This window comes from Phyllobates terribilis, unplaced genomic scaffold (genome assembly GCF_046119375.1).
Source record: "Phyllobates terribilis strain yellow unplaced genomic scaffold, ASM4611937v1 Scaffold_8__6_contigs__length_399053987, whole genome shotgun sequence".
NCBI lineage: Eukaryota > Metazoa > Chordata > Amphibia > Anura > Dendrobatidae > Phyllobates > Phyllobates terribilis.
This window is the reverse complement of record NW_027362768.1, coordinates 7,826,509-7,851,848: the sequence shown is the minus strand read 5'-3', so window position 1 is coordinate 7,851,848 and position 25,340 is coordinate 7,826,509. Positions and strand designations below refer to the sequence as shown.

Here is a 25,340-nt window from a genome sequence, read left to right as displayed (position 1 = left end):
GCACAGGTCACCCCCGCCATACTGCGCACAGGTCACCCCCCCATATTGCGCACAGGTCACCTCCCCATACTGCGCACAGGTCACCCCCCCATACTGCGCACAGGTCACCCCCCCCATATACTGAATACAGGTTCCCTCCCCCATACTGCGCAAAGGTCACCCCCCATACTGCGCAAAGGTCACCCTCCATACTGCGCACAGGTTCCCTCCCCCCCATACTGCGCACAGGTTCCCTCCCCCCCATACTGCGCACAGGTCACCCCCTTATACTGTGCACAGGTTCCCTCCCCCCCATAATGCGCACAGGTTCCCTCCCCCCCCATACTGTGCACAGGTTCCCTCCCCCCATACTGTGCACAGGAGATTCCCCCCCCATACTGCGCACAGGTTCCCCCCCCCATACTGCGCACAGGTCTCCCCTCCACATATACTGCGCACAGGTTCCCCCCATACTGCGCACAGGTCCCCCCCATACTGCGTAGAGGTGTTCCCCCCCCCATACTGAGCACAGGTGTTTTCCTCCCTGTCACGCTGTCTCAGCGTACAGGGGGGTCAGGGGCCTGAGCTGACCCTAGACGGGGGCCCTGACTAATCCCTCAACCTGGAGGTACTGTTAATGGTACAGAGGTGCAGGCCGCCAGCATAACCCTAAACTCCTGAATATCCCTGAACCTAAGTAATCTAGTCCTGAGAAGGACCCCGATCACAACAATGGGGAACAGGATAGAAAATGCCCAAAACACAGTACTAGACAAACGAGACAGTACAAGGGGAAAACCAAAAACCACCTTGCATACAAAAACTAACACCACAATTACAGAGGGAACAACAACAGGTTAGGAGATAAATGATAAAGGGAGGAAGGGAACAAACCACACCACATACTCCTCGCTCCGAACTCCACCAAACAACGATCCACTCTGAAGGTCTGCAAGAAATGCTTTCACCGACAACTTCCCTATCAGACAAGCAGGTATTTGAAAGAATCCCAATACTGCAGCATTAACTGCAGCTGGGCGAGGCTGAGCCTTGTCAAGCACAGAGAGAGAGAATTAACTCCCTCACAACCAAAAAACACAAAGCACCAAAAACTCAGCAGCGAGAAGTTAGGCTGTGTAGTCGCGACGATCTTCGTGGCGACACACCCATGACAGTACCCCCCCTTCTACGAGGGGCCTCCGGACCCTCAGGGCCAGGTTTATCCGGGTGTGTCGTGTGGAAGGCCCGAATTAACCGGTCTGCGTTAATATCTGACGCAGGAACCCACATTCTCTCCTCAGGACCATACCCTGTCCAATGAACCAGGTACTGAAGGGACCGGTGACTAAAACGTGAATCGATGACTTTCGATACCTGAAACTCCAAATTTCCATTGACCACCACTGGAGGAGGAGGTAAAGGTGACGGTATCATTGGCGCCACATACCTCTTAAGGAAAGATCTGTGGAACACGTTATGAATTTTAAATGTAGGGGGGAGGTCAAGACGGAATGCCACCGGATTAATTATAGAACTGATCCTGTACGGCCCGATGAACCTGGGACCCAGTTTCCAGGAGGGAACCTTGAGTTTTATATTCTTGGTAGACAACCATACCCAATCGTTCACACTTAGGTCCGGACCAGACACTCTCCTCCTATCAGCCATACGTTTGTATCGGTTCCCCATAGTACTCAGATTATTCAGTACCCCTCTCCATACTGAAGCGAGTGATGACGAAAATCGTTCCTCCTCAGGAACCCCCGATGAGCCCCCTCTACTGAAAGTACAAAACTGGGGATGAAAACCATATGCCCCAAAAAACGGGGACTTACCAGTGGATTCGCTCCGCCTATTATTAAGAGCAAACTCCGCCAGAGGTAAGAAAGAAGCCCAGTCCTCCTGGTTCTCTGACACAAAACACCGGAGATATGTCTCCAAACTCTGGTTCAGACGTTCCGTCTGACCATTGGTCTGAGGATGAAAAGCCGATGAGAATGATAAATGCATCCCCCACCGAGTACAAAAAGCCTTCCAGAATTTGGACACAAACTGAGACCCCCGATCCGACACCACATCGGAGGGTACCCCGTGAAGCCTCACAATCTCTCCAATGAACAGCTGCCCAAGAGTTTTAGCATTAGGAAGAGCAGGAAGAGCGATAAAATGTGCCATCTTGCTGAACCTGTCTACTACAACGAGTATGACCGTTTTACCCGAGGACGGCGGGAGGTCCGTAATAAAGTCCATAGACAGATGAGTCCAAGGACGCTCCGGGATCTTCAAAGGTAAGAGGGCCCCAGACGGACGGGTATGTGGGGTCTTAGAGCGCGCACAAACCCCACAGGACGCAACAAAAGTTACCACCTTCTTATGTAAGTTAGGCCACCAAAACCGACGCGAGAGGAGATCCACAGTTGCTTTACTCCCTGGGTGTCCTGCCAAAGCTGAGTTATGGTGTGCCTCGATCACCTTTTGTCGTAGCTGATCAGGAACAAACAGTCTCCCTGGAGGTCCAACAGGGGCGTCCCCCTGAGCCTCCAATACCTCCTCCTTAAGCTCAGAGCATACTGCCGACACCACCACCCCCTCTTGAAGGATAGGAACCGGACCATCCGTATTCCCGGCCCCAGGGAAACTACGAGATAAGGCATCCGCCTTCACATTTTTTGACCCAGGACGATATGTAACGACAAAATTAAACCTGGTAAAAAACAACGACCACCTGGCTTGTCTGGGATTCAGACGTTTTGCGGACTCCAGATAAAGCAGGTTCTTGTGATCAGTGATGACTGTGACCGGATGGACTGCCCCCTCCAAAAAATGGCGCCACTCCTCAAAAGCTAACTTAATAGCCAAGAGTTCCCTATTGCGGACATCGTAATTCCTCTCAGCGGACGACAATTTTTTGGAGAAAAAAGCGCACGGACGCCACTTACCAGGGGACGAACCTTGTGACAAAACTGCTCCCACCCCTACCTCAGAAGCGTCTACCTCTACAATGAACGGCTGTGACGCATCAGGTTGAATGAGTATGGGTGCTGAGGCAAAACATTTTTTTCAAGGAGGAGAATGCTTGACAAGCCTTGTCAGACCACCTAGAAAAATCTGTCCCCTTTTTTGTCATGTCTGTGAGAGGTTTAACCATGGATGAGAAATTACGAATGAATTTCCGGTAATAATTAGCAAACCCCAGGAAACGTTGTAGTGCCTTAAGATTCTCTGGCAGATCCCACTCAAGAACTGCCCGCACTTTCCCTGGGTCCATACGAAAACCGGACGCTGACACCAGGAAACCTAAAAACTGGAGTACCTGTACGGCGAACACACACTTCTCCCATTTGGCGTACAGTTTATTATCCCGCAAGATCTGTAACACCTGCCTAACATGCTCCTGATGAGACACAAGATCAGGCGAGTAAATTAAGATGTCATCCAGATATATGACCACAAACTGACCCACCAGGCGGCGAAAAATCTCATTAACAAAGTGTTGGAACACCGCCGGGGCATTAGTCAGACCGAATGGCATGACAAGGTTCTCATAATGCCCCTCCAGAGTGTTAAACGCCGTCTTCCACTCATCCCCCTCCTTTATCCTAATCAGATTGTACGCCCCCCTGAGATCCAACTTAGAGAACCATTTGGCGCCCACGATCTGATTAAAGAGATCGCGGATAAGTGGGAGTGGATACGGATCTCGGACCGTAATCCGATTAAGTTCACGGAAATCCAGGCAAGGGCGTAGGCCTCCATCTTTCTTCTTCACAAAGAAGAACCCCGCGGCAACCGGGGAAGATGAAGGTCTAATATGCCCCTTAGCCAGACTCTCAGAAATATAATCCTTCATGGCCTGCCTCTCCGGACCAGATAGGTTATACAACCTAAATTTAGGTAACTTGGCCCCAGGGAGCAATTTTACAGAACAGTCATACACGCGATGAGGAGGTAGTTCCTGACACCCTTTCTCCGAGAATACATCCTCAAAGTCCGCCAGAAATGGAGGTAAGACCCTAGGAGTGACAGCACCGATGACCGTATTCATGCAGTTTTTATTACAGAATTCACTCCATTGGCTTATCTCCCTGGATTGCCAATTAATAACCGGATTATGCTTAGTTAACCAAGGAAGGCCCAACACAATAGGAGTGGGAAGACCCTCCAACACGTAACAAGACAACAGTTCTTTATGTATCGCCCCCACTTGAAGATTTACGTTATGCACCACTTGCAAAAAACTTCCCTGACCGAGAGGCCTGGCGTCGATCGAAAATATGGGGATGGGTTTAGCCAACATATTCAATAGCATACCTTGAACCCGGGCAAACCGAGCGTCCACCAGATTAGCCCCGGCCCCACTATCTAGAAGAACAGATATCCTCTCAGTTCTCGTACCCACCACCACCTCCGCCGGTACGAGAAACTGAGACGAACCTAGGGACGAAATACCTACTCCCAGATTGCCGTCCACCACACAACCTGGGATCAATAGTTTTCCGACGACTCTTTATTCTGCAAAGGACGGGATGGACACCCCCCAATAAAATGTCCCTTTCTCCCGCAGAAGAAGCACCTTCCAGTCTTGTGGTGCACCGCCGGTCCCCTCCCCCGGAAAGATGTCCCTCCCAACTGCATAGGCTCCTCTGGACTGACCAGGGGAACCTCCATATGAGGAGACCTTGTAGGAGGTGGAGTCATCCCAGGGGGCGGAGTTATCCCGCACCTCTCCCGAAGCCGTCTGTCAGTGCGAATAGCAAGGGCCATAGCGGCTTCCAGTGAGGCGGGAGGGTCATACTGTGCCAACACATCCTTTAATTTGTCAGATAACCCTTGACAAAACAGGCTCCTAAGAGCCGGGTCATTCCACTGGGTGTCCGTGGCCCACCTACAGAACTCCGAACAGAATTCCTCCGCCGGACGATCTCCCTGGTGGATCCTATGTAACTTAGATTCAGCAAGGGAGATCCGATCTGGGTCATCATATACGAGTCCCAGAGCAGCGAAAAACCTATCCACTGACTGGAGAGCCGGGGAGCCCGGGGGAAGAGAGAACGCCCAAGATTGTGGGTCCCCTTGTAGGAGCGAGATGACAATTCCCACCCTTTGCTCCTCACTCCCCGATGACCGAGGCCGCAGCTGAAAGTACAACTTGCATGCCTCCCGGAAAACAAAAAACTTGTCCCGCCCCCCAGTGAACCTGTCAGGGAGAGCTACTTTAGGTTCTGGTCCGGCTTGTTCCAGAGGACACAAAACCTTGGACTTAACGTCCGCCAACTCCATGGACAAACTCTGCAACTGCCGAGCTAGACTGGCTACTGGATCCATGGTGGTTGGAATTTTTTTTTTTTTTGACGGTCGGTGAAAATGTCACGCTGTCTCAGCGTACAGGGGGGTCAGGGGCCTGAGCTGACCCTAGACGGGGGCCCTGACTAATCCCTCAACCTGGAGGTACTGTTAATGGTACAGAGGTCCAGGCCGCCAGTGTAACCCTAAACTCCTGAATATCCCTGAACCTAAGTAATCTAGTCCTGAGAAGGACCCCGATCACAACAATGGGGAACAGGATAGAAAATGCCCAAAACACAGTACTAGACAAACGAGACAGTACAAGGGGAAAACCAAAAACCACCTTGCATACAAAAACTAACACCACAATTACAGAGGGAACAACAACAGGTTAGGAGATAAATGATAAAGGGAGGAAGGGAACAAACCACACCGCATACTCCTCGCTCCGAACTCCACCAAACAACGATCCACTCTGAAGGTCTGCAAGAAATGCTTTCACCGACAACTTCCCTATCAGACCAGCAGGTATTTGAAAGAATCCCAATACTGCAGCATTAACTGCAGCTGGGCGAGGCTGAGCCTTGTCAAGCACAGAGAGAGAGAATTAACTCCCTCACAACCAAAAAACACAAAGCACCAAAAACTCAGCAGCGAGAAGTCAGGCTGTGTAGTCGCGACGATCTTCGTGGCGACACACCCATGACACTCCCCCCCCATACTGAGCACAGATGTCTCCCCCCCATACTGCGCACAGGTTCCCCCCATACTGCGCACAGGTTCCCCCCCATACTGCGCACAGGTACCCCCCCTATACTGCGCACAGGTACCCCCCCATACTGCGCACAGGTTCCCCCTCCCATACTGTGCACAGGTGTTTTCCTTCCCCCATACTGCGCACAGGTGCTGTATTTCACATAGACATGACAGAAAAAAAAAATAGATTCTTCTCACCTGCCCTCCGTTCCCTCGGCGTCCTTTCTGCACCTGTGGCCCGCAGGCACCATAGACCCCTTGATGATCACGGCCCCGTCCAGCAGCCGCCGACATCAGCGCTGTAGTGCAGTGTATTGCCGCGCAGAGACTGGCTCTCTGCACAGCAATATCAGTGCCAGCCGCCGGCCTATCAGAGGCTAGCAGCTGACATCTGCGTCCCAGCGCAGCGGCGTATGACGTCACTGCCATGCGCAGATGTCAGCTGCTGGCCTCTGATAGGCCGGCGGCTGACACTGGTATTGCTGTGCAGAGAGCCAGTCTCTGCGCGGCAATACACTGCACTACAGCGCTGATGTCGGCGGCTGCTGGAGCGAGCTGCAATCGTTGCGGGGTCTGTGTGCCTGCGGGCTGCATGACGCAGCCGGAAGGGCTGCATGCAGCCCGCGGGCTGCGTGTTTGAGACCCCTGGTCTAAAGAGTGGTGATGTCACTGAGAAGAGGAGCGGAGTGTCGCTGGAAACAGGAGAGAGCAGTGATAGATGAGTATATTAACACACTGACAGTACACTACATACACAGGTTTCGGTGAAAAAAAATCATTGTTGGGCTTCTTTGATGTAGTAAAGTGAAAATGTATATGTAGTGCAAAAAAATGACTTTCTACTGCATCCGAACACACAAAATGTATCAGTTTTATGCTTACAACTTTTGTAACTGCACCTGCTTAGTAAATTCCCGTCTCCAGTCTTATTTAGGACTGTACAGTTGTACAGTGTAGAAATGGGCAATGTTCATTGTGGGTTTTCTCTGATCATTTAAGCAGTACATAACAGCTATCCTCATCCTACCTATTTAGAGTATTAAAGGCCTATCGATCATGCTCCTCGCTCTATGAAAGATGTAAAAAAAACTTGTAACAAACTTAAATTAAGTGGCACTTGCTAGTTTTTACAACAGCCCCTTTGGCAATTGAATCTTTAGAAAAGTCCTAAAAAGGCAGCTCTGTGGATCTTGCAGAGTGAAATCCAAATCAATAGACCTAATTCTTAACATAACAAGACAGAGATAATGACTAAGAACAGGTAGGTTTGTAAATTTGTTCTGTGCAATTAATTAGTGTCTTACATTGGGCAGATGACTTGAAGCCAGAGTTTATTGGTTTCCCTAGAAGAATGTATTACTAGATGCTACTTGAAAACATATTTACATGAGGTATATAAAACTAGCATTGTCTATGTAAATCAAAACTCCTTTTCATATCTCACCCCTAGGCTTTAAATCCATAAGTAATGGAGAAATATGGTTCTGAATACATTTGATTAATGTATTACATATATTTTTTTTACAAAAGTGATATAGTGTCTGAGCAGGAAAGTAACTTTACATTCAAGACTTTCCAAATAGAAAATCATTACTATAGAATGTCAATGATGCTTGGCAAAATTCAGTAAATATTGTGGTAGGACGACTCACTCGGCTGCATCCAGAAGTAGACACAGGAACGTTTTCATCTGCAGGTTTATTTAAATTGTCATAAAGCACTGCAGTTTCCACAAAATAAACACAGCCTTGCTGGCATAACAGCAAAACAAAAGATAAATGATATCACAGTCCTTATATATGCTGGATTCGCCCGCATAAGTTGCAGCACACTTCAGCTCCTCCTGAGCTGAGGTTCCACAGTCTGGAGGCTTCCTTCTCCAAACTCACAACCACACAAAAAAACTGAGCATTTAACTTACCCAGCCACACCCTTGAGGCGGAGATGTGGTGAATGACCTTCCACCCTTCTCAATGTAATTAACAAAAAACACACCCTTTTAAAATGGTGGTTTAACCCCCAACACATAACATGCTGGAGGAAATCTGTAGGTTTAGTTCACTAAAGCTAGTAGCTGCAATGAAACATATCTCCCCTCACATAGATCACCAGTGACTCTGTCACAATATTCACTGATCAAAGTGCAAATGAGCCTATGAACATATAACATGTGGAATAATCTGCATTGATCAGGTTACAAGAGAATAATAGTGATCTTCTCCAGAGAGTAAAAATCAGCCTTTATTGCATATTTGTTACTTTACAGGGACAGTCTAATCTGCTACGTTTATGGCATATCCACAGGATTGGATGTCTCCAGTCAGACCATAATCGATTGGATCTTTATGACATTTCTTGTAGATATGCAATAAATATCACAGATGGGATAAACCTTTGAATCTTGGAAGTTTAAAAGGATTGTCTGGATTGTTAAAAATTAGGCTAATGATAGTGAATGGTATAAAATAAAAATAGAATTACTCTCCTATCAATTCCCCACCGCTCCACAAACCTGCAGCAATAACATTATGGCCATTATTTGCTCTACTGCTGCAGCTTTGATGGTCATGGGATGGACATGCAAATGTCACCTTTGAGGCCAATGATTGGCTGCAACAGTCGTGTGAATGATGACTGTGGTGTCATCACTGCAAGGCTTGCAGGAACGAGAGCAGTGTAATCGAAACAGCGGATGGATTGAATAAGTAACTAATGCTTTTTTATTATTTTATACTTCATATCCTGCCATCAGCCCCCCCCCCCCCACAAAAAAATATGTAAGCACTTTTAAAAGATATTGTAATATGTATCTACAAGCTCTTTCTATCAGAGATAAAGAGGTAGTCCATAACAAAAATGTAGTTTAATTCTAAATTCCTATCTATTTAATGCCATAATCGAATCTCTTTTCTAAAATACTTTAATTAAAAACTTTCTATCCTTCCCTAACTACACTATCTAACTGCATTATATGTTGTTTTTACTACTTCCTATTTGACGATTCTTTGTTTGCATGCTGGGATACTCAAATGAAGCGTCATTGTGGGGGCAAAGGCTGCTGTCACTTCTGCAACCTCAGCCTCCTCCCTGAAACGAAGCATTAATCAGTGACCTCCATTTCCATTTCATTGATGTCACTTGCAGGGGCGGTGCTGGTCTCTGCTTTTGCTACACTCTGCTTAATCTTCTTACATCGTGTACTGACAGCACTCTTTCTTGTTACTTCTGATCAGAGCTGGCGAGCGCACTGTCACTATGCGCAGTGACAAGATTCCTCAAAGCATCCATCGGAATTGATAACCAAGGCATGTGCAGTATAGCAGGGACTAGTCCAGCCCCTGAAACCTGAAACCGAGGTCACTGGTTATGCTTCATTTAAAGCAGGAGCAGAGGCTATGGCAGCTTCGTTTGAGTATCCCAGCATGCACTAGTGATTCTCAAATGAAACATCATCAAAGAGGCAGTTAGGCTATGTGCCCACGATGCAGAAATGAAGCAGAAAATTTCTGCATCATTTCTGCATCTCCCTGGCAGAAAAAAACGCATGCAGATTGTGCATGCGTTTTTCCTGCAGAATACATGCGGATCCACATGCAGATTCACATGCGTTTCCGCATGCAGATTGACAAGCACTTTCCAGGCGATAGCATCACTTGGAAAGTGCTTGACAACTAGGTCACACTGTATAAATCCATGCAAACAGCATGGATTTATACAGTGTGAACCGTAAAAATTAAAACAAATAAAGCTATACTCACCCCCGAGGCCCCGGCGTGGCTGCAGCGCTGCTTCCTGGCTGGTTCCCGGCTGCCGGCATATCGCGAGACAGAGCGGTGAAGGGCCTGCGGTCACATGACTGTGACGTCACCGAAGGTCCTTCAGCGCTGCTGGCATTCAGAGAGAAGACGCCGGACAGGTGAGTATAAACTTTATTTGTTATTTTATTCTTTTTTTAAAGGTACAATGGTACCCAGGTCTGGATGAGAGTCTCCTCTCCTCCAGAACTGGGTACCATCCGCACATAAAGACGCATAGAAGCCGCTTGTAAAAATGTACAGTCGCGGTTTCTATGCGTCTCAATGCAAGTCAATGGCGGGAGTTCCGCTGCACTTCCGCAAAATTAAATGACATGCTGCGGATTTTTGTACGCAGCATAAACGCTGCGGAAAAATCCGCAGCATGTGCATAGAACATGCGGAATCCCCTTGGGGACCATGGGGTGTGGATTACCTAGCATTTCACAAGCGTTTCCGCTGCGGAAATTCCGCAGCATAAACGCTTGGAAAACACTACGTGGGCACACAGCCTTAGAGAGTGTAGTGAGGAAATGGTAGGGACTTTTAATTAAAGTATATTAGAAAAGAGATTAGATTGTTACAATAAATAGATAAGCATTTAAGATTAAAATTCAGTTTTGTTTCGGACCAGCCCTTTCTGTAATAAGAAAATAGAAAAATAGTAAAGTAAGGGAAAAGCAAATGAGCGATGATAGTAGAAGATATGATTTATGTTCGGGTTGTCTGGAGAGGAGTAGAGTATTGAGTTGGTGGGGTGTTATGGGAAATATGACATTCTAGATACTAGATAGTGTCATTTATGCATTTTCTAATTTTCCTTTGACATGGGCTGGATAGATATCAATGAAAGCTTTCCAAACAGTCAACCAGTTTTTATAATGACAAAGCCTGGTCGATTTCTCTATGGTGTCATCTAGTATCTAGAGAAAACTATATGTCAAGTTCAGAAATGTCATACCTCACACAGAATGTAGTGCTACATATTGTACAGATTACAGTTATGACCTTATCGTCTTTATTCCCTACTGTACCTTTTGTATCCATCCCAATGCAGCATTCAGTCTATACAGTTATAAGTTGACAATATTCATTTTTAATGGGATCTTGAGGGAAAGAGTGTATTGCAGAGCCCTATTCTTCAATAATAGTACCAGTTTATTATACCACCTCTGAAACAATGCAGAAGAGCAATCTACCAGGGAAAGGTTAGTTTATTATCCACAGTGCTTGATCAGACTACACATAAAACACCAGAAAGGTTGTATAAAACATATTCATATATAAAAGGTACTAGGAAGAGACTTTGATTAAAATGTAGAAGAGAAGCTCAGTGAGTGTTGATATGACCACTCTGGTGAAAAGCACTGTGATACAGCATTTTAAAAAAGAGTGGCAAGTTCTTTTTATCATGATATATAGATTAGGACCCTACTGGAGCATCTTGCATTGAGACTGGAGTACCGTTTTCCCTTTTCTGCTCCAATGACCTTACAAGACCATCAATGATGATTTGCCACCTGTTTGAGTTTATCTTAGCTACAGTGGATGTGCCACCTACTAAGCACACATCTGGTAATATTAGAATTGAATCAATTTATTCTACAATACTTCAAATATATTTATTTTATTATTACTGCAGCATCAAATTTAGTAATCAGACATATTGGCCATTAAGGGGCATTCGAATGATGGGATGTTGTAGAACATTTATCTTATAAGATACATTTAAGAGCATGCACATGCATCTCTTTATGGAAAACTAGCCTGAGGATCCACATACAGTGGCTTGCGAAATTATTTACCTTGAAATTTTTCGTGTTTTGCTACCTCACAACCTCGAATTTCACAGTTTTTTTAGGGTTTGCATCAGTTCATGTAAAGAGCATGCCTACAACTGTGAACATTTGATTTTATTTTTATTGTGAAGCAAACAACAAATAGGACAAAATAACTGAAAACTTCAGTGTGCATAGCTATTCACACCCCCCTAAAGTCAGTACTTTGAAGAGCTTCCTTTTGCCGCAATTGCAGCTTCAATTCGCTTTGGATAAGTCTCTGTGAGCTTTCTACATTTTATTAATGGGATTTCTTCCCATCCCATTCCTCAAGGCAAAGCTGTTCCAGCTCCTTCAAGTTAGATGGTTTCCTCTGGTGAACAGCAATCTTCAAGTTTGACCACAGGTTCTCAATTGGATTAAGGTCTGAGCTTTCACTAGGCCACTCCAAAACATTTAGACGGTTCCCCTTAATGCACTCGAGTGTTGTTGTAGCAGTATGCTTTGGGTCATTGTCTTGTTGGATGGTGAACCTCCATTCCAGTCTCAAATGACTGACAGACTGAAACAGGTTTTCCTCAAGAATATCCCTGTATTTTGCACCAGCCATCGTCCCCTCGACTCAGACCATTTCCCTATTCCTGCTGCCGAAAAACATCTCCACAGCATGATGCTGCCACCATCATGTTTCACTGTGGGGATGGTGTTCATAGGGTGATGAACTGTGTTAGTTTGGCTCCAGACATAGTGTTTACCTTGGTGGCCAAAAAGTTCAATTTTGGTCTCATCTGACCACAGCACCTTCCTCCATACATTTGGGGAGTCTCCCACATTCTTTGGCAAACTGAAAACAATCCTTATGATTTTAGTGTGCAAGTAAAAGTTTTGTTATGCCCACTTTTCCATAAAGGACACCTGTATGGAGTGTACTGCTTATTGTGGTCATATGGACAGATACTCCAGTCTCCAGTCCCTGCTTGGGAACTGTGCAGTTATTCAGGGTTACGTTTGGTCTCTGTGTTGCCTCTCTGATTAATGCCCTCCTTGCACTTGGTGAGAGTTTTGGTGGGCAGCCCTCTCTTGGAGGTTTGTTGTGGTACTATGTTTTTTCTATTTGATGACAATGTATTTTATGTTGCTCCGAGGAATCATCAGAGATTGGGATATTTTCTTAGAACCCAACCCAACTTGTACTTCTCAACAACTTTTTCCTGACTTGTTTGGATATCTCCTTGGTCTTCATGGCGTTGTTTGGTTAGTGTTGCCTCTTGCTTAATGATGTTGCAGCCTCTGTGGCCTTTCAGAAAAGATGTAAATATACTGACAGACCACTTACATTGGACAAAGGTGGACTTCCGTTCACTAAGTATGTGACTTATGAAGGTAATTGCTTGCACCAGAATCTTTTAGGGGCTTCATAGCAAAAGGGGTGAATACATATGCACCTGCCAATTTATATGATCCCACAAATATAATTTATGCCTATATTTTTCTCGCTTCACTTCACCAACTTAGACTCTTTAGTGCTGATGCATCGCACACAAATCAGATTACAAAATATTTAAACACAGGTTGTAATGTAGCAGAATAGGTAAAATCCAAGGGGAGTGAATACTTTTGCAAGCCAGAGAATTCCAGAAATTAGCAGGGTGTCCCATTTTTTGGATCCTCAACACCAAGCCTAGTCTTGTGATTGACATGCTGAGAGATATTCTTGTTGAAATACTCTTGCATTACACACATGCGTTGTAGAAAAGAAAACACATATACATTGACTTTACAGAAATGATATACACAAATGCAGGATAGATTACTGGTTTTATTTGCAGTGTTCTTTTATGTTTCCAATGACAATAAAAGAATTCCTGGATGTAAAAAGATAATTGTTATTTTATATTCCCCAAACTCCTCCTGATTGTGCCTGCTGCTTCTGCCTCATTCACTTGATGTCTTTGGTTTCTCTCATCTATCACATTGCTCATCTGCTTCGTGTTTTAGTCATGTGGTCCTTCCCATCGCTTACATTTTTAGGCCATCAAACAATGACCTCCTCCATTTGTATCTAACTATGTTCTCTAGAAAACAGAATCGCTGATGCTCATTCCCTGTGATGAGTTTTGGCTACTGATTTTCAGAATTTTCACCCGATTTGATGATGTCATGTTATGCAGCTATTCAAGTAGAGGAAGGTTCATGCACTATTTTGTGTTAACCACTGCATGACATCATGTCAAATAACTTGACTTCATGCTTACATTGCAAATTGGATGTAAGGGTTGACAATTAAAGTCTGGTATCACCATTTTATGCTGTTTTGGGGATAATGTTCACCACAATATAAACTATGGGGTTTCCAAACCAAATTCTATAAGAGCAACAATAAATATCCATATTTGCCAACTTGTTCCATTAAAAATGAGTCTTTATGCAAGTCCACCTGTGAAGGGAAAGAAAAGAAGATCTCTGCTGAATACTTTACTTGTAATGAGGGGAATTTTATTAATTCCAGACAAAATTAAGTAAAGGAAAAGATGCAATTTAGGCTGGGACCCTATCCGATCACCTAGATAAGGGTGCCGTATTTATACTCATATATACACGGTGACATGTGTCGTGCGACCGCTGCCCAGGAACAGTCACAATACAGAAAGAATTGGTACACTTGATACAAAAGCCAAGTTGCACATAAGTCGAAATCGAGTCACATGTTGAATGTGAATTGCTTTGAAATCTATGTTTAGTTGGTCGCTTGCTACTTGTGACCAGCGGCAGAAAGTCCAACACCTTCGGAAACATTTGTTACTCTGAGTCACAGTCGCAATATGTTGCAGGTCACAATGTGACAACATAGGAAATCTATACATTACTGTCTAGACTACTGTCTAATGTCTGTAAAGCGCTGTGGAATTAATGGCGCTATATAAGTGAGTAAAATAAATAAATACATCGAATGTTGCAGTGTGTCGCTGCGATTTTAGTGTCGTGTGACACATGTCGCTGTGTAGCCCTAGCCTAAAAGTGATGCTCTGCTTTGGAAAAACCAAGGATGTACTGTATAAAAATAGAATAAAAGTGAAGAATCCAGCTAGTGAGCCCAGCATCTCAGTTGGCCCATAGGATCTTCTTCTAGGCACTGTCCGTCGCTAGTTGTCCAGAAAAAATATTCCATTTTACTATTTGATTTGCACCACCTGGGGTGTAACATACTGTATACCTAAATACATATAACTAGGAAACTAAAGTGATATATTCCAGAGTAACCCAGTCCCTTACAGCAGATCTTGAGGATCATGGCTAATAAGGTGATGTGTTTTTGCATACAACGCATTCATCGACAAGCAATAAATGCAAGCACACAGTAGCCACGGTCTGCAGGAGCTGCTCTCGGGGATTGATGTGCTGCAGCAGAAGTATTTTATACAAACAAGTGGTTGCATCCATTTACATCAATTTACCATATTTAAAATGTTCCAGCAAACATTTTTGACATAGATGTGATTTTACATATACAGTAGAAATACAAGCTAATTTCTGTACTCTGTCACAGCACCACTCCAGCATTTTTTGATTTTATTTCAGCGCTGGAGTGGTGCCATTAACCTAAGTTCCCTGACGCTAGTTTTATAATTACCAGCTGCTGCCTTCAGTTCTTCCCAGAGCAGCTCCAGTCCAATGACACCATCTTGTCACCGCGACTTCTGACTGACCGTAAATCAGAGGTAACGGTTACAAGCTCTCAATGTAAGTCTATGAGATCCTCATTCTGGCCTCATCCTGACTCTCATAGACTTACATTGAGCTGTGACTTCCGGATCACCCAGCAAACACTGGAGCGATCGGGCAGGACACAACCTGCTGGAGATTCACGGGAGCTGCGCTGGGAACAGATGAAGATGATGACTAGTGAGTATAATACTAGGGGCAGGGAACTTAAATTAGTAGCACCACTCCAAGGGTAAAATTAAAAAAACACTAGAGTGGTGCTTTAAACCAGCTCATAGTAAGAATTAATAATGTTTTCACAGGGACAATATAGTTATTAAAAGATTATTCCCAAGATAATAAGTTATTCCCTACCTAGCGGATAGGGTATAACTTGTTGATCACTGGAGGTCTGACCACTGGACACTCAGCAATCCTAAGAACAGAGCACTGAAAGTCATGAACAAGGCTCTGGAACCCAAGAACAAAGCTCTCAAAGTCGTGAAAAGGGCTCTGCAAAGCCTCATCTTAAATGGAGTAAAGTTGAGCATACTCAACTTCTGCTCCATTCTTGGTCTCTTCTAGAGGTGGGGCACTGAGCTTGGCTTTCTCCGACCGCCCCATAGACACAGAATAGAGCGGAAGTCAAGCATACGCACCTCCGCAGCATTTGCGATGAGGCTTTGCAGAGCCCTATACTCGGGTGCCAGAGCCCTGTTTTTGGGATTGCTAGGGGTCCCAGCGATCAGGCTCACAGCGATTAATAGTTTATTACCTATCCTAAGGATTGGGGATAACTTACTATCTTTAAGGGTAGAAAAAATACATACATCCATTTAGGAAGGTAAATGTAAACCTCTAAGTCGCAATTCGAATTGTCCTAATTTTAGAGAAACTAAATTTCTTTCCATTTCTATACTGCAATCAGAATAAGTCCTTAGATCAATAACCCATCTAATATATATCTAACGCAGTTTAGTGATCACTCTCCGGCTACCACTTCTTTCTGTTGGAGAGCTGATGTGAGACGGTGGCTGGGGACTAAAAGAAATTCAGTTTTTATGACTCCACCATCCAGTACAAAACACTTTTGATTTTTTTATGTGTCTCTGAGAAAATGAGAGCCAACAAAAAACTGCTTCATTTTAAAGGAAGGAGTTGGCAAATGTGCAAGTGGTTGTTGGCTTTCTTCCAGTATTGCAGCCTGATAGCTTTGACAGAAAGTTGTCTTTTTTATACTTTATTGGGTGGTTATTCGAGTAATGACTTCATTCTCAATGAAATTGACCCTACTGACATGGCGTCTTTGCCAGCTGTTGGATATAAATTGTTCTTTGAGAGTACTACTTTCAGAAATGAGTTAGAATATTGTTTTCCTCCTTAACCAACTGCAAATTGAGTCATGTTTTAAATACTGTCATTACTAATGGGGCACCTGTTTTGTAATCTAATGTCTATTAGTGGGAAAAAAAACAGAATTCTCTGTGGGTTCTGGATTACGGCTGAAGTATTTTCTATTCCTTATTCTACCCATATTAGTTTGACTGAGTGCCTGTCAAAGTACTATTACTACCATGGGGACTAGTTATTGAACTCCAGTAGTACCACCCTTGGTGATACCTAAGGCAACTCTGTTTTACTTCAGCATGATGTTCTGTCTGAAAATACTTCAGTCAGCACTAGTTAATTTTAATGAATCCCCTCTAAGTTTCAGTATCACAACATCATGCTGACATCTAGCACCATACCCCTCACATGGTCCTTACCAAGCATGCCTTCTCTTTCTTTCTTCCTCTCTCTCTTTCTCCCCCCACCTCCTTCCTCACAAGATTGCTTTTGCTACGGGCACTCCAACCGCTGCACTTACATCGAGATTGTACACACGGCGGTCTGCGTGGGCTGCAGACACAACACTCGTGGTCAGCATTGTGAGAAGTGCAAGAGAGGCTTCCACAGAAATGGGTCTGCCAAACTGGATGATGTAAATGTATGCATAGGTTAGTTTGCAATTGCTCTTCATGCTCCACAAATCACACGTGCATGGTTGGGATGGACATCAGGGTAAAAAAAAGTTTCCAAAGTTTCTTCATTGTTTTTGAAACGTTTTATTATATCCATAACAAAGTAGAATTTGGAGAATCAGATTGTTGTATGACATTACTTCTCCATCTTCACAAAACTTCAGTGTAATAAACTCTTTTGCTACTTCAGCTAATATTTAGGGATGAATATTTTGACCAAGTATTTTTTACACTAACGAGCAAAGGGGTAACAATATTTTGAACTTTGATTTTCAGGCTCCATATCTCACCATCCACTACTGCTTCAAACATGAGACTACCATCATTTTATAGACAATTATCTTAGCTTTCTCATACATCAAATTGACCTGCAACTATTTAGCATATGATTAGTTATGCAGATTCTTGTCATGTCACTGCATTGTTACTGTTTTGCTTCGAAAAATCTAAATTACATTTTTTATTATTTTGTTAGTATTTTGTAAATCCACCTTTGGCTTTCCGCACTGCTTGAATCCTTCTGGGCATGCTCTTGATCAGATTCAAGTATGTCTCAACCGAAATCTGATCCCAGGTCTCTTCTACATGTTCCCAAAGTTGGTGCATACTGGTCAACTCACTTGGGTATGTATACAGCTTTTTCTTCAACTCTACCCACAAGTGTTCTATTGAGTTGAGGTCTGGGGACTGTGGGGGCCAATCCAGCACGTCTGCTTCATTGTCATTGAACCATTTCTTTGACGATCTTGACATATGCTTTGGGTAGTTGTCCTGCTGGAACACTGTGTCGTCCTTTTCATATTAATAGTACTCAAGAGTATGAAGTAATTCATCTTGTAGGATACTCACATATAGCTCAGCATTGAGACCACCATTGATCCTGGTCAAGTGTCTTCCACCAAACTTGACAGTTCCTTCAATATCTCGATCCATTAGCCCCTTTTTCCCTTGTTTCTTTCAGAACCATTTCACCCATCAAAGCCTAGTCTATTGACTTTCGTCTCATCGCACTTAATCACCCATTTCTAATCTTCTACTGGCAATTTTTGTACTACTTTCCAAACTCATGCCAACGTCTTATGATGATATTAAGGTTGAGCCTTCTTCATCATTTTTCAAACTTGTGTAACGTACCTCGCACGGTGCTTGCATGGATGTCTATGAACTCACTATTAAGAAGTATACTATCTACCTCCACTACCGTATTTGTTGCACCAGAACTGATAGACCTTGTGATGAGCTGACTTGTTGACTCCAATATTTTGCCTGGAAGTCCACTTCTTGGATTTTGAATGGATAGATGGACTTAATTTCGTATTCTTCCAACTGTCATGGCACTCACATGAAGTAGTTTGGCAATTTTCTTGTCTAAGAGAAAGCTATCGATTAGCTGGATGATGCTGTTTCTCTTTTCTTGGGAAATCTTTTTCATGGCTGCTCCTCGATTTGAACCAGTGACCTTTCGCTTGGGAATGAACCTAATAACACACTGAGCTATTAGTGAATGTGAGAACAGATTGTAATTTGTTGTATACAGGAGCAAAACAGTAACAATGCAGTGGCATGACAAGAAACTGCATAACTAATCATATGCTAAATAGTTACCAGTCAATTTTATGTATTAGATAGCCAAGATGATTGTCTATAACATGATGGTAGCCTCACGTTTGAAGCAGTAGTGGATGGTGAGATATGGAGCCTGAAAGTCAAAAGTTCAAAACATTGTTACCCTATTGCTCATCAGTGTATATTTGCCCCAACAGACCAAATTGGTATTGTGTATGCTAAGTGCAGTAAATCCTATTTTTTAAAACTGAAAAACCTTTTATTTATACATTTTCATTACATTCTCTTCAGGAAGGGACAGTGTATGAAATGGTTATTTTTCAACAGGAAAGTAACCAGTAGAAACAGGACATAGGTTTCTACTAGAGATGAGGGAATCAATTCGTAGGTGCCTGGTCCAGCAGCCACATTAGTAGTCCATACTGTAAACTGCCTAGAACCCGCCAGAATCCTTGGTGCCTCATCTGATTAGTGGGCCTGGCACAATGTCATGTATGCATCGTGCCGCAACGATGACGTCGTGATGGGCCTACAAATCGAAAGAGGCATCAGGGAGTCCGGTAAATAGGAGGTGGTTCGCCGGACTCTTGCCTGGCAAATCGATTTGCTCATCTCTAGTTCCTACACCAGGGGCATGGATTGTAGTGTAGCAATAAGTAATGTAGAGCCTCACATTGGTATGTATCATTGATATGTAAGTTTCTACATATTTATTCATCTGGGTAATGGTACATCATGATATGTTACTGTAAATGTGAATTATTGCTTGTGGTGCTATTGTGTATCGAAGCCCCATCTTTGTAAATCGAAATGACAGCCTTTCTTCTCTTTCATAACATTTACCGAAGCTCATCTTGGTAGGAATAATCATCATTTCTATGAATCGAGTTTGGCTGCTAAGAATTGACTGCATGTAATTTAGCTTATTTTAGCCAGAGATGGTGCTGAGATTTCCAGCTGAGAGAGGAGGAGAGAGAGCTGATTCATTTAGAATCTGGATGATGTGTACATGACTACTGCAGAGACTACATATTGTGAAGACATGAGTGTAATTCCTAAATACAACACATGCATTTATTTTTTAGGAGGTTGTTTTCAACCCTTATTAAAGGAAATTGTATTCTGGTGGAGTGATTTAAGAAAAATGGGTGTCATGGGTCAATATTTTGTTGTCTGCGGGAAATATTCAGGAGTTAAAGTGTAGGCAATTATAGGCAAACAGAATTTAGAATTAGACACATGCATCATGTTGTGTTTTACAGGAAATGTAAAAAATATATTTTAAAGGACCATTCCAGGGATTTGTTTTAGTTTCCTGTGTGCATGTGAGTGTACGTTGTGTAATAAAATACTATCCAGCCACCATCTTCTCCTGGTATCAGCCCTGCTTTGGTCATCTCTGGCACTATGTCGCTGCATTTGTGACCTGTCCAATGGCACAGTAATTGCAAGGTCACTTTTTGAATGTTCTCAATGTAAATCTATAGGAATTCGGAATGAGTCTTTGTAGCATCCCATAGACTTACAGTGAGATTGTGATCGCCACTCAACACAGTGCTCCAATAGGCTATAGAGGCGAGCAGAGTGTGGCTGATATCAGGAGAAGACGGCAGCCGGTGAGTATGTCCCTACACTAATTACACATATCAGGAGAAGACGGCAGCCGGTGAGTACGGTATGTACCTACACTAATTACACTCACATACATGATACGTAGAACACGGTAAAATGAAAAAATCACCGGATTCCGCTTTAAAAAGGTTGTCCATGACTTTAACATTGATGGCCTATCCTTAGGATAGGTCATCAATGTCCGATCGTTCGGGGCGTGACACCCGCTACTAGAACTGCTCAGTTTTGGCGTTGCACAGCACAGCTCAGTCAACTGTATAGTGGCCGCGGCCAGGTACTGCACTTCGGACCCCTATTCAAATCAATAGGGGGTAGATGTGCAGTACTCGGTCGTGGCCACTACTTACGATGATGGAGTTGTGCAGCTTCGTAGTTGAGCAGTTCCGGCCGCCGTCAACACCGAGAACAGCTGATCGGCGGGGTGACTGGTTTCACACCCCCCACCGATCAGACATTTATTACCTAAGGCCATCAATGTTAAAGTCGTGGACAACCTCTTTAAGTGAAATCACAACCCATTTAATTTGGTTTGTGTATGAGTTTCAGTTCTGATCATTGCTCGGTATATCTACTGAGATTTTCCATTCTTTTGTGTATTGTATTGTATATAGTTAAATGCTGCATTACCGGTTCTGTGTTTTCTACAGTGCAGATTTTGTGCTTTTTGAAGACATTTCTCCTGGGGTTCTCACCTCCACCAAACATGACAGACATTTACAGTTACTAATTCCTCTCCATAGACTTAATTAATGCTTCTCATTCTAATGATCATTACCAGACTGCCCACCTCTGCTGTAACTTGACTCAAAAGATGCGAGTGTCTGTCCAATCACACTAACAGCAAAAGCGAGAGGAAGATGAATACAAACCTTTATCACACCTTTGAGAAAAGTGAAGGAACTAGAAATGGGACAAGACTCTTCATCTTAATTAGGATGAGCGACTTCCATTGTGAGAGAAAAATAGACTCTTGATTCACAGAATGATTGTAGGCAAGAGCTAAAACCTGCATAATGCAAATTGAACTAACATCGACTTTTTTACAGCTAAAAATGCATTTACCAATTGACAAATGGACGGATGCCCAGCAATTAGAATAATGATACACCAGCAAAAATCGTTATACCATCATGGAATAAATATTATTGTCGAAAAGGAATCTGTCACCAGATTTTTGTTACCCCATCTTAGAGCAGAATAATGTAGGGGCAGAGACCCTGATTCCAGCAAGATATCATTTACTGGATCTCTTGCAGCAGTTTTGATTAAGTCACAGTTTTATCTTCTGCAGATCTAGTAGTTCTCTGAATGCTGAGCCCTGTATAACCCCACCCACACCAGTGATTGGCAGCTTTCTGTGTACACTGTGCATAGGCAGAAAGCTGCCAGTCAGTGATGGGACCGGGTTATACAGAGCTCATGAATATGGGGGACTACCTGACAGCAGGTTTACTAGTCCTCTAGTGATAATCTCCTACTGATAAACAGTGATTTTATCAAAACTACACAAAGCAGCCCAGTAAGTGATACATTGCTGGAATCAGGGTCTCTCTCTCTCTACATTTTACTGCTCTCAGATTAGGTGGAAAAAAACCTGGTGACAGATTTCCTTTAAGTACATAATACATAACAATTAGATTTGGAGGAACATCAAAGTTACCAATCACTTTTGAAGGCAAAGGTTAGCATTAGAGATGAACGGACCTGTGGATGTTCGGGTTCGTCGGGTTCGAGCAAACTTTAGTCCAAAGTTCGGTTCAGGTACCAGAACTCTACTCGAACTTGAACCTGAACCCGAAACCCATAGAAGTCAATGAGGATCAGAACATTGGTGCTGTTAAATGGTCGTAGTAAGGGCTAGGGGGCTGCAAAAGTTTTTCTATCCCCTCAGCATCTAAACTCCGAACACCAAAATGGACTTTCTGGAGAAGTCCGTGTTCAGAGTTCAGCACCGGACACTAACTGTCTGGTACGAGCCCTGAACTTTTCAGTTCGGGATCCCTCATCTCTAGTCAGCATACTATGCATCACTGTTCGTGCAGAAACCTAGAGACAACCCAAACTGAACTCATTGTAAGTCTATGTGATCCATTGGGCTCTGTATCCATGAAAAACAAAACCTTGCTTAGAGCTACCATGTACAACACATCTGCTATTGAAATTGTGCATCTATATTATGATTTACATATATTGACTGTATTCATTAAGAATCCCTCATATTTTAATTGTATTAAATAATGCTGCTTTCTGATTGGTTCCTGAGCATAAGAGCAGGATGCATTGTTATTGTGTTGATCATACGGTATTCTAAGTGACTGATATGGCTCTACAATTTCATTGCTTAAACAATTGGATAATACAGGGTCGGCCATTTATATGGATACACCTAAATTAAATGGGAATGGTTGGTGATATCAACTTCCTGTTTGTGGCACATCTCGTATCTTGATGGTATGGTGTGGTATATGGGGTACAAAGATAGTGGGGCCATTCTTGATCAATGGAAACCTCAATGCCACTGGATATCTGAAATTGCTACATGATGATGTGTTGCCCTCTTTATGCACTGAAGATGGCACGTTCCCTGAGTTTTTCCAACAAGATGGTGCACCACCACATTATGGGTGTCAGGTCCGAGCATTCCTACATGAACAGTTTCCTGGAAAGTGATCGTCGTGGGCCAGCTGAATGGCCACCAAGGTCTCCCAATCTGACCCCCTTAGACTTTTATCTTTGAGGTCATCGGGAGGCAATTGTCTATGCTGTGAAGATACGAGATGTGCAGCATCTGAAACAACAGATACTGGAAGCCTGTGCTAGCATTTCTTCTGCAGTTTTGCTATCAGTGTGTCAAGAATGGGAGAAGAGGGTTGCATTGACAATCCAACACAATGGGCAGCACTTTGAACACATTTTATAAGTGGTCATAAACTTGTACAAAAACTCATGAAAGAATAAAGTTACGTTAAAACCAAGAACACTATTGTTTTTCTTATGAAATTCTCAATAAGTTTGATGTGTCACATGAACCTCTTCCCATTGAAAAAAATAAAGTTGGATCCAAAATGGCCGACTTCAAAATGGCCGCCATGGTCACCACCCATCTGGAAAAGTTCCCCCCCTCCCATATACTAATGTGCCACAAACAGGAAGTTGATATCACCAACCATTCCCATTTAATTTAGATGTATCCATATAAATGGCCACCCTGTATATCCCTACTATATGCTGGGTGCATTTATATTATCTAAAGCTCCTTAAATTTGGGAATCCCTGTTAGACTCTGTTCACATGTCCAGTTTCTAATAGATCAATTATTGAAAAAATGGATTTGTTACAAACTGAGCAAAAACTGATGGAAAATTAAAGACAAAGGGCTCGATTCATCAAGACCAGTGTTGTTCATTCCATTCTTGATGAGGAGATGTGCTGGAGTCATACGCTCCTGATTCATGGAGAGGTGCGAGCCTCTTCATTAATCTGGAGCATCTGATGAGTGGCATGTGCCTCCATGCACTACGCCAGAAATCTCACTCCAGAAGCTGATGTTCATAGGGAAAACAACAGCTCGTTATGAATCAGAGAAGCTGTGACATATGACCCCCGCCGTGCTCCAGCTCTGCCCATTTCAGCAGAGCTAACAGAAAATGGCGTCAAGACCACAAAAGGCGCAAAATTTAAGCACAACTCAGAGTTGCACCTAAATTTTGCGACTTTACAAAGCTTTTATGCCAGAATTGCGGCATAAAAACTTTAATGAATTGAGCCAAAGTTTACATTTTTGAACAGATCCATTCTCAAAAAAACACATCCATTTAAAAATGGACACTGGTTTTCATTTTGCATCTCTTTTTGTTTTGTTTGTAGTGGATCCATTTTTACTAGAGATGTCTCTAGAGATTGTGCAGACTACATTTTTTCCTCCAGCTAAAATACAGCTGGAAAGGAGGTAAGAAGAAGACTTTTAATGACACTTCCATTACCATTCAAAGAATGGATCCTACACCGGAACATTCTATGTCAGTTGTATAGTCCCAAAATAGATCCAAAAATGGAATCGACTAATGGACATTTCAACAGGGCCGCTGCCTTACCGCTTTTTGTTACTCTGGTATATCTGAACTCTTCATGTTGCAGTACCAGGTGCACACACAGCCTATTATAAAGATCCCTGACACTTGATTAGAGATAAAGGAACTACCATTGCATATTTACCTTGTTACATAGGTTAAAAAAAAAACATGCTCATCAAATTCAACCTTTCTGCACCTGTTATGCATTCTTTATCACTAGATTATTTGTAACAGACAATGTCATTTGATATAGCAAAAACATTCAGCCCTTTTTAAATGATGATGTCCGCCCTATGGAGAACAAGGCTCCATAGACTGCAGCACCAGCAACTGCCTGGTCTCACATTGTACTCCACCAGGTCTCGCGGAGTACAACATGAAAGCTGGAATGATGAGTGTAGACATGACCACGAGTGACCTATGGAGCTTCATTCTCGAGGCTGCATAGGTCACCCACGGTGATGTCTCACGGGCAATGACGTCAGTAATGTCATCTCCCCTGAGACATAATTGTGAGTGACCTATGGAACCTTGAGAACGAGGCTCCATAGGTCACTCGTGGTCATGTCACGAGAAACGGTGGAGTACAGCATGAGACCCGGCAGTGACTGCTGCTACAGTCTATGGAGCCTTGTTCTCCATAGGGGGGACATCATTATTTAAAAGGGCTGAATGTTTTTGTTATATTAAATGACATTGTATGTTATAAATAATCTAGTGATAAAGAATACATGAATTCCATACATTGGAAGA

At 43.3% G+C, this 25,340-nt stretch overlaps 1 protein-coding gene across 7 annotated transcripts in view; it reads left to right on the top strand.

The window, feature by feature from the left end:
- Positions 1–25,340, top strand: part of NTNG1 (netrin G1) — a 429,565-nt gene that overhangs the window by 327,753 nt on the left and 76,472 nt on the right. For 3 of the 7 annotated variants that reach the window (XM_073642843.1, XM_073642842.1, XM_073642841.1), the window contains one exon: positions 17,125–17,292. The exons of the other annotated variants lie outside the window; for them this stretch is intronic. In XM_073642843.1, coding sequence (XP_073498944.1) covers positions 17,125–17,292 — 168 coding nt within the window. The remainder of the gene's footprint in view (positions 1–17,124; positions 17,293–25,340) is intronic. 7 annotated transcript variants of the gene reach the window in all.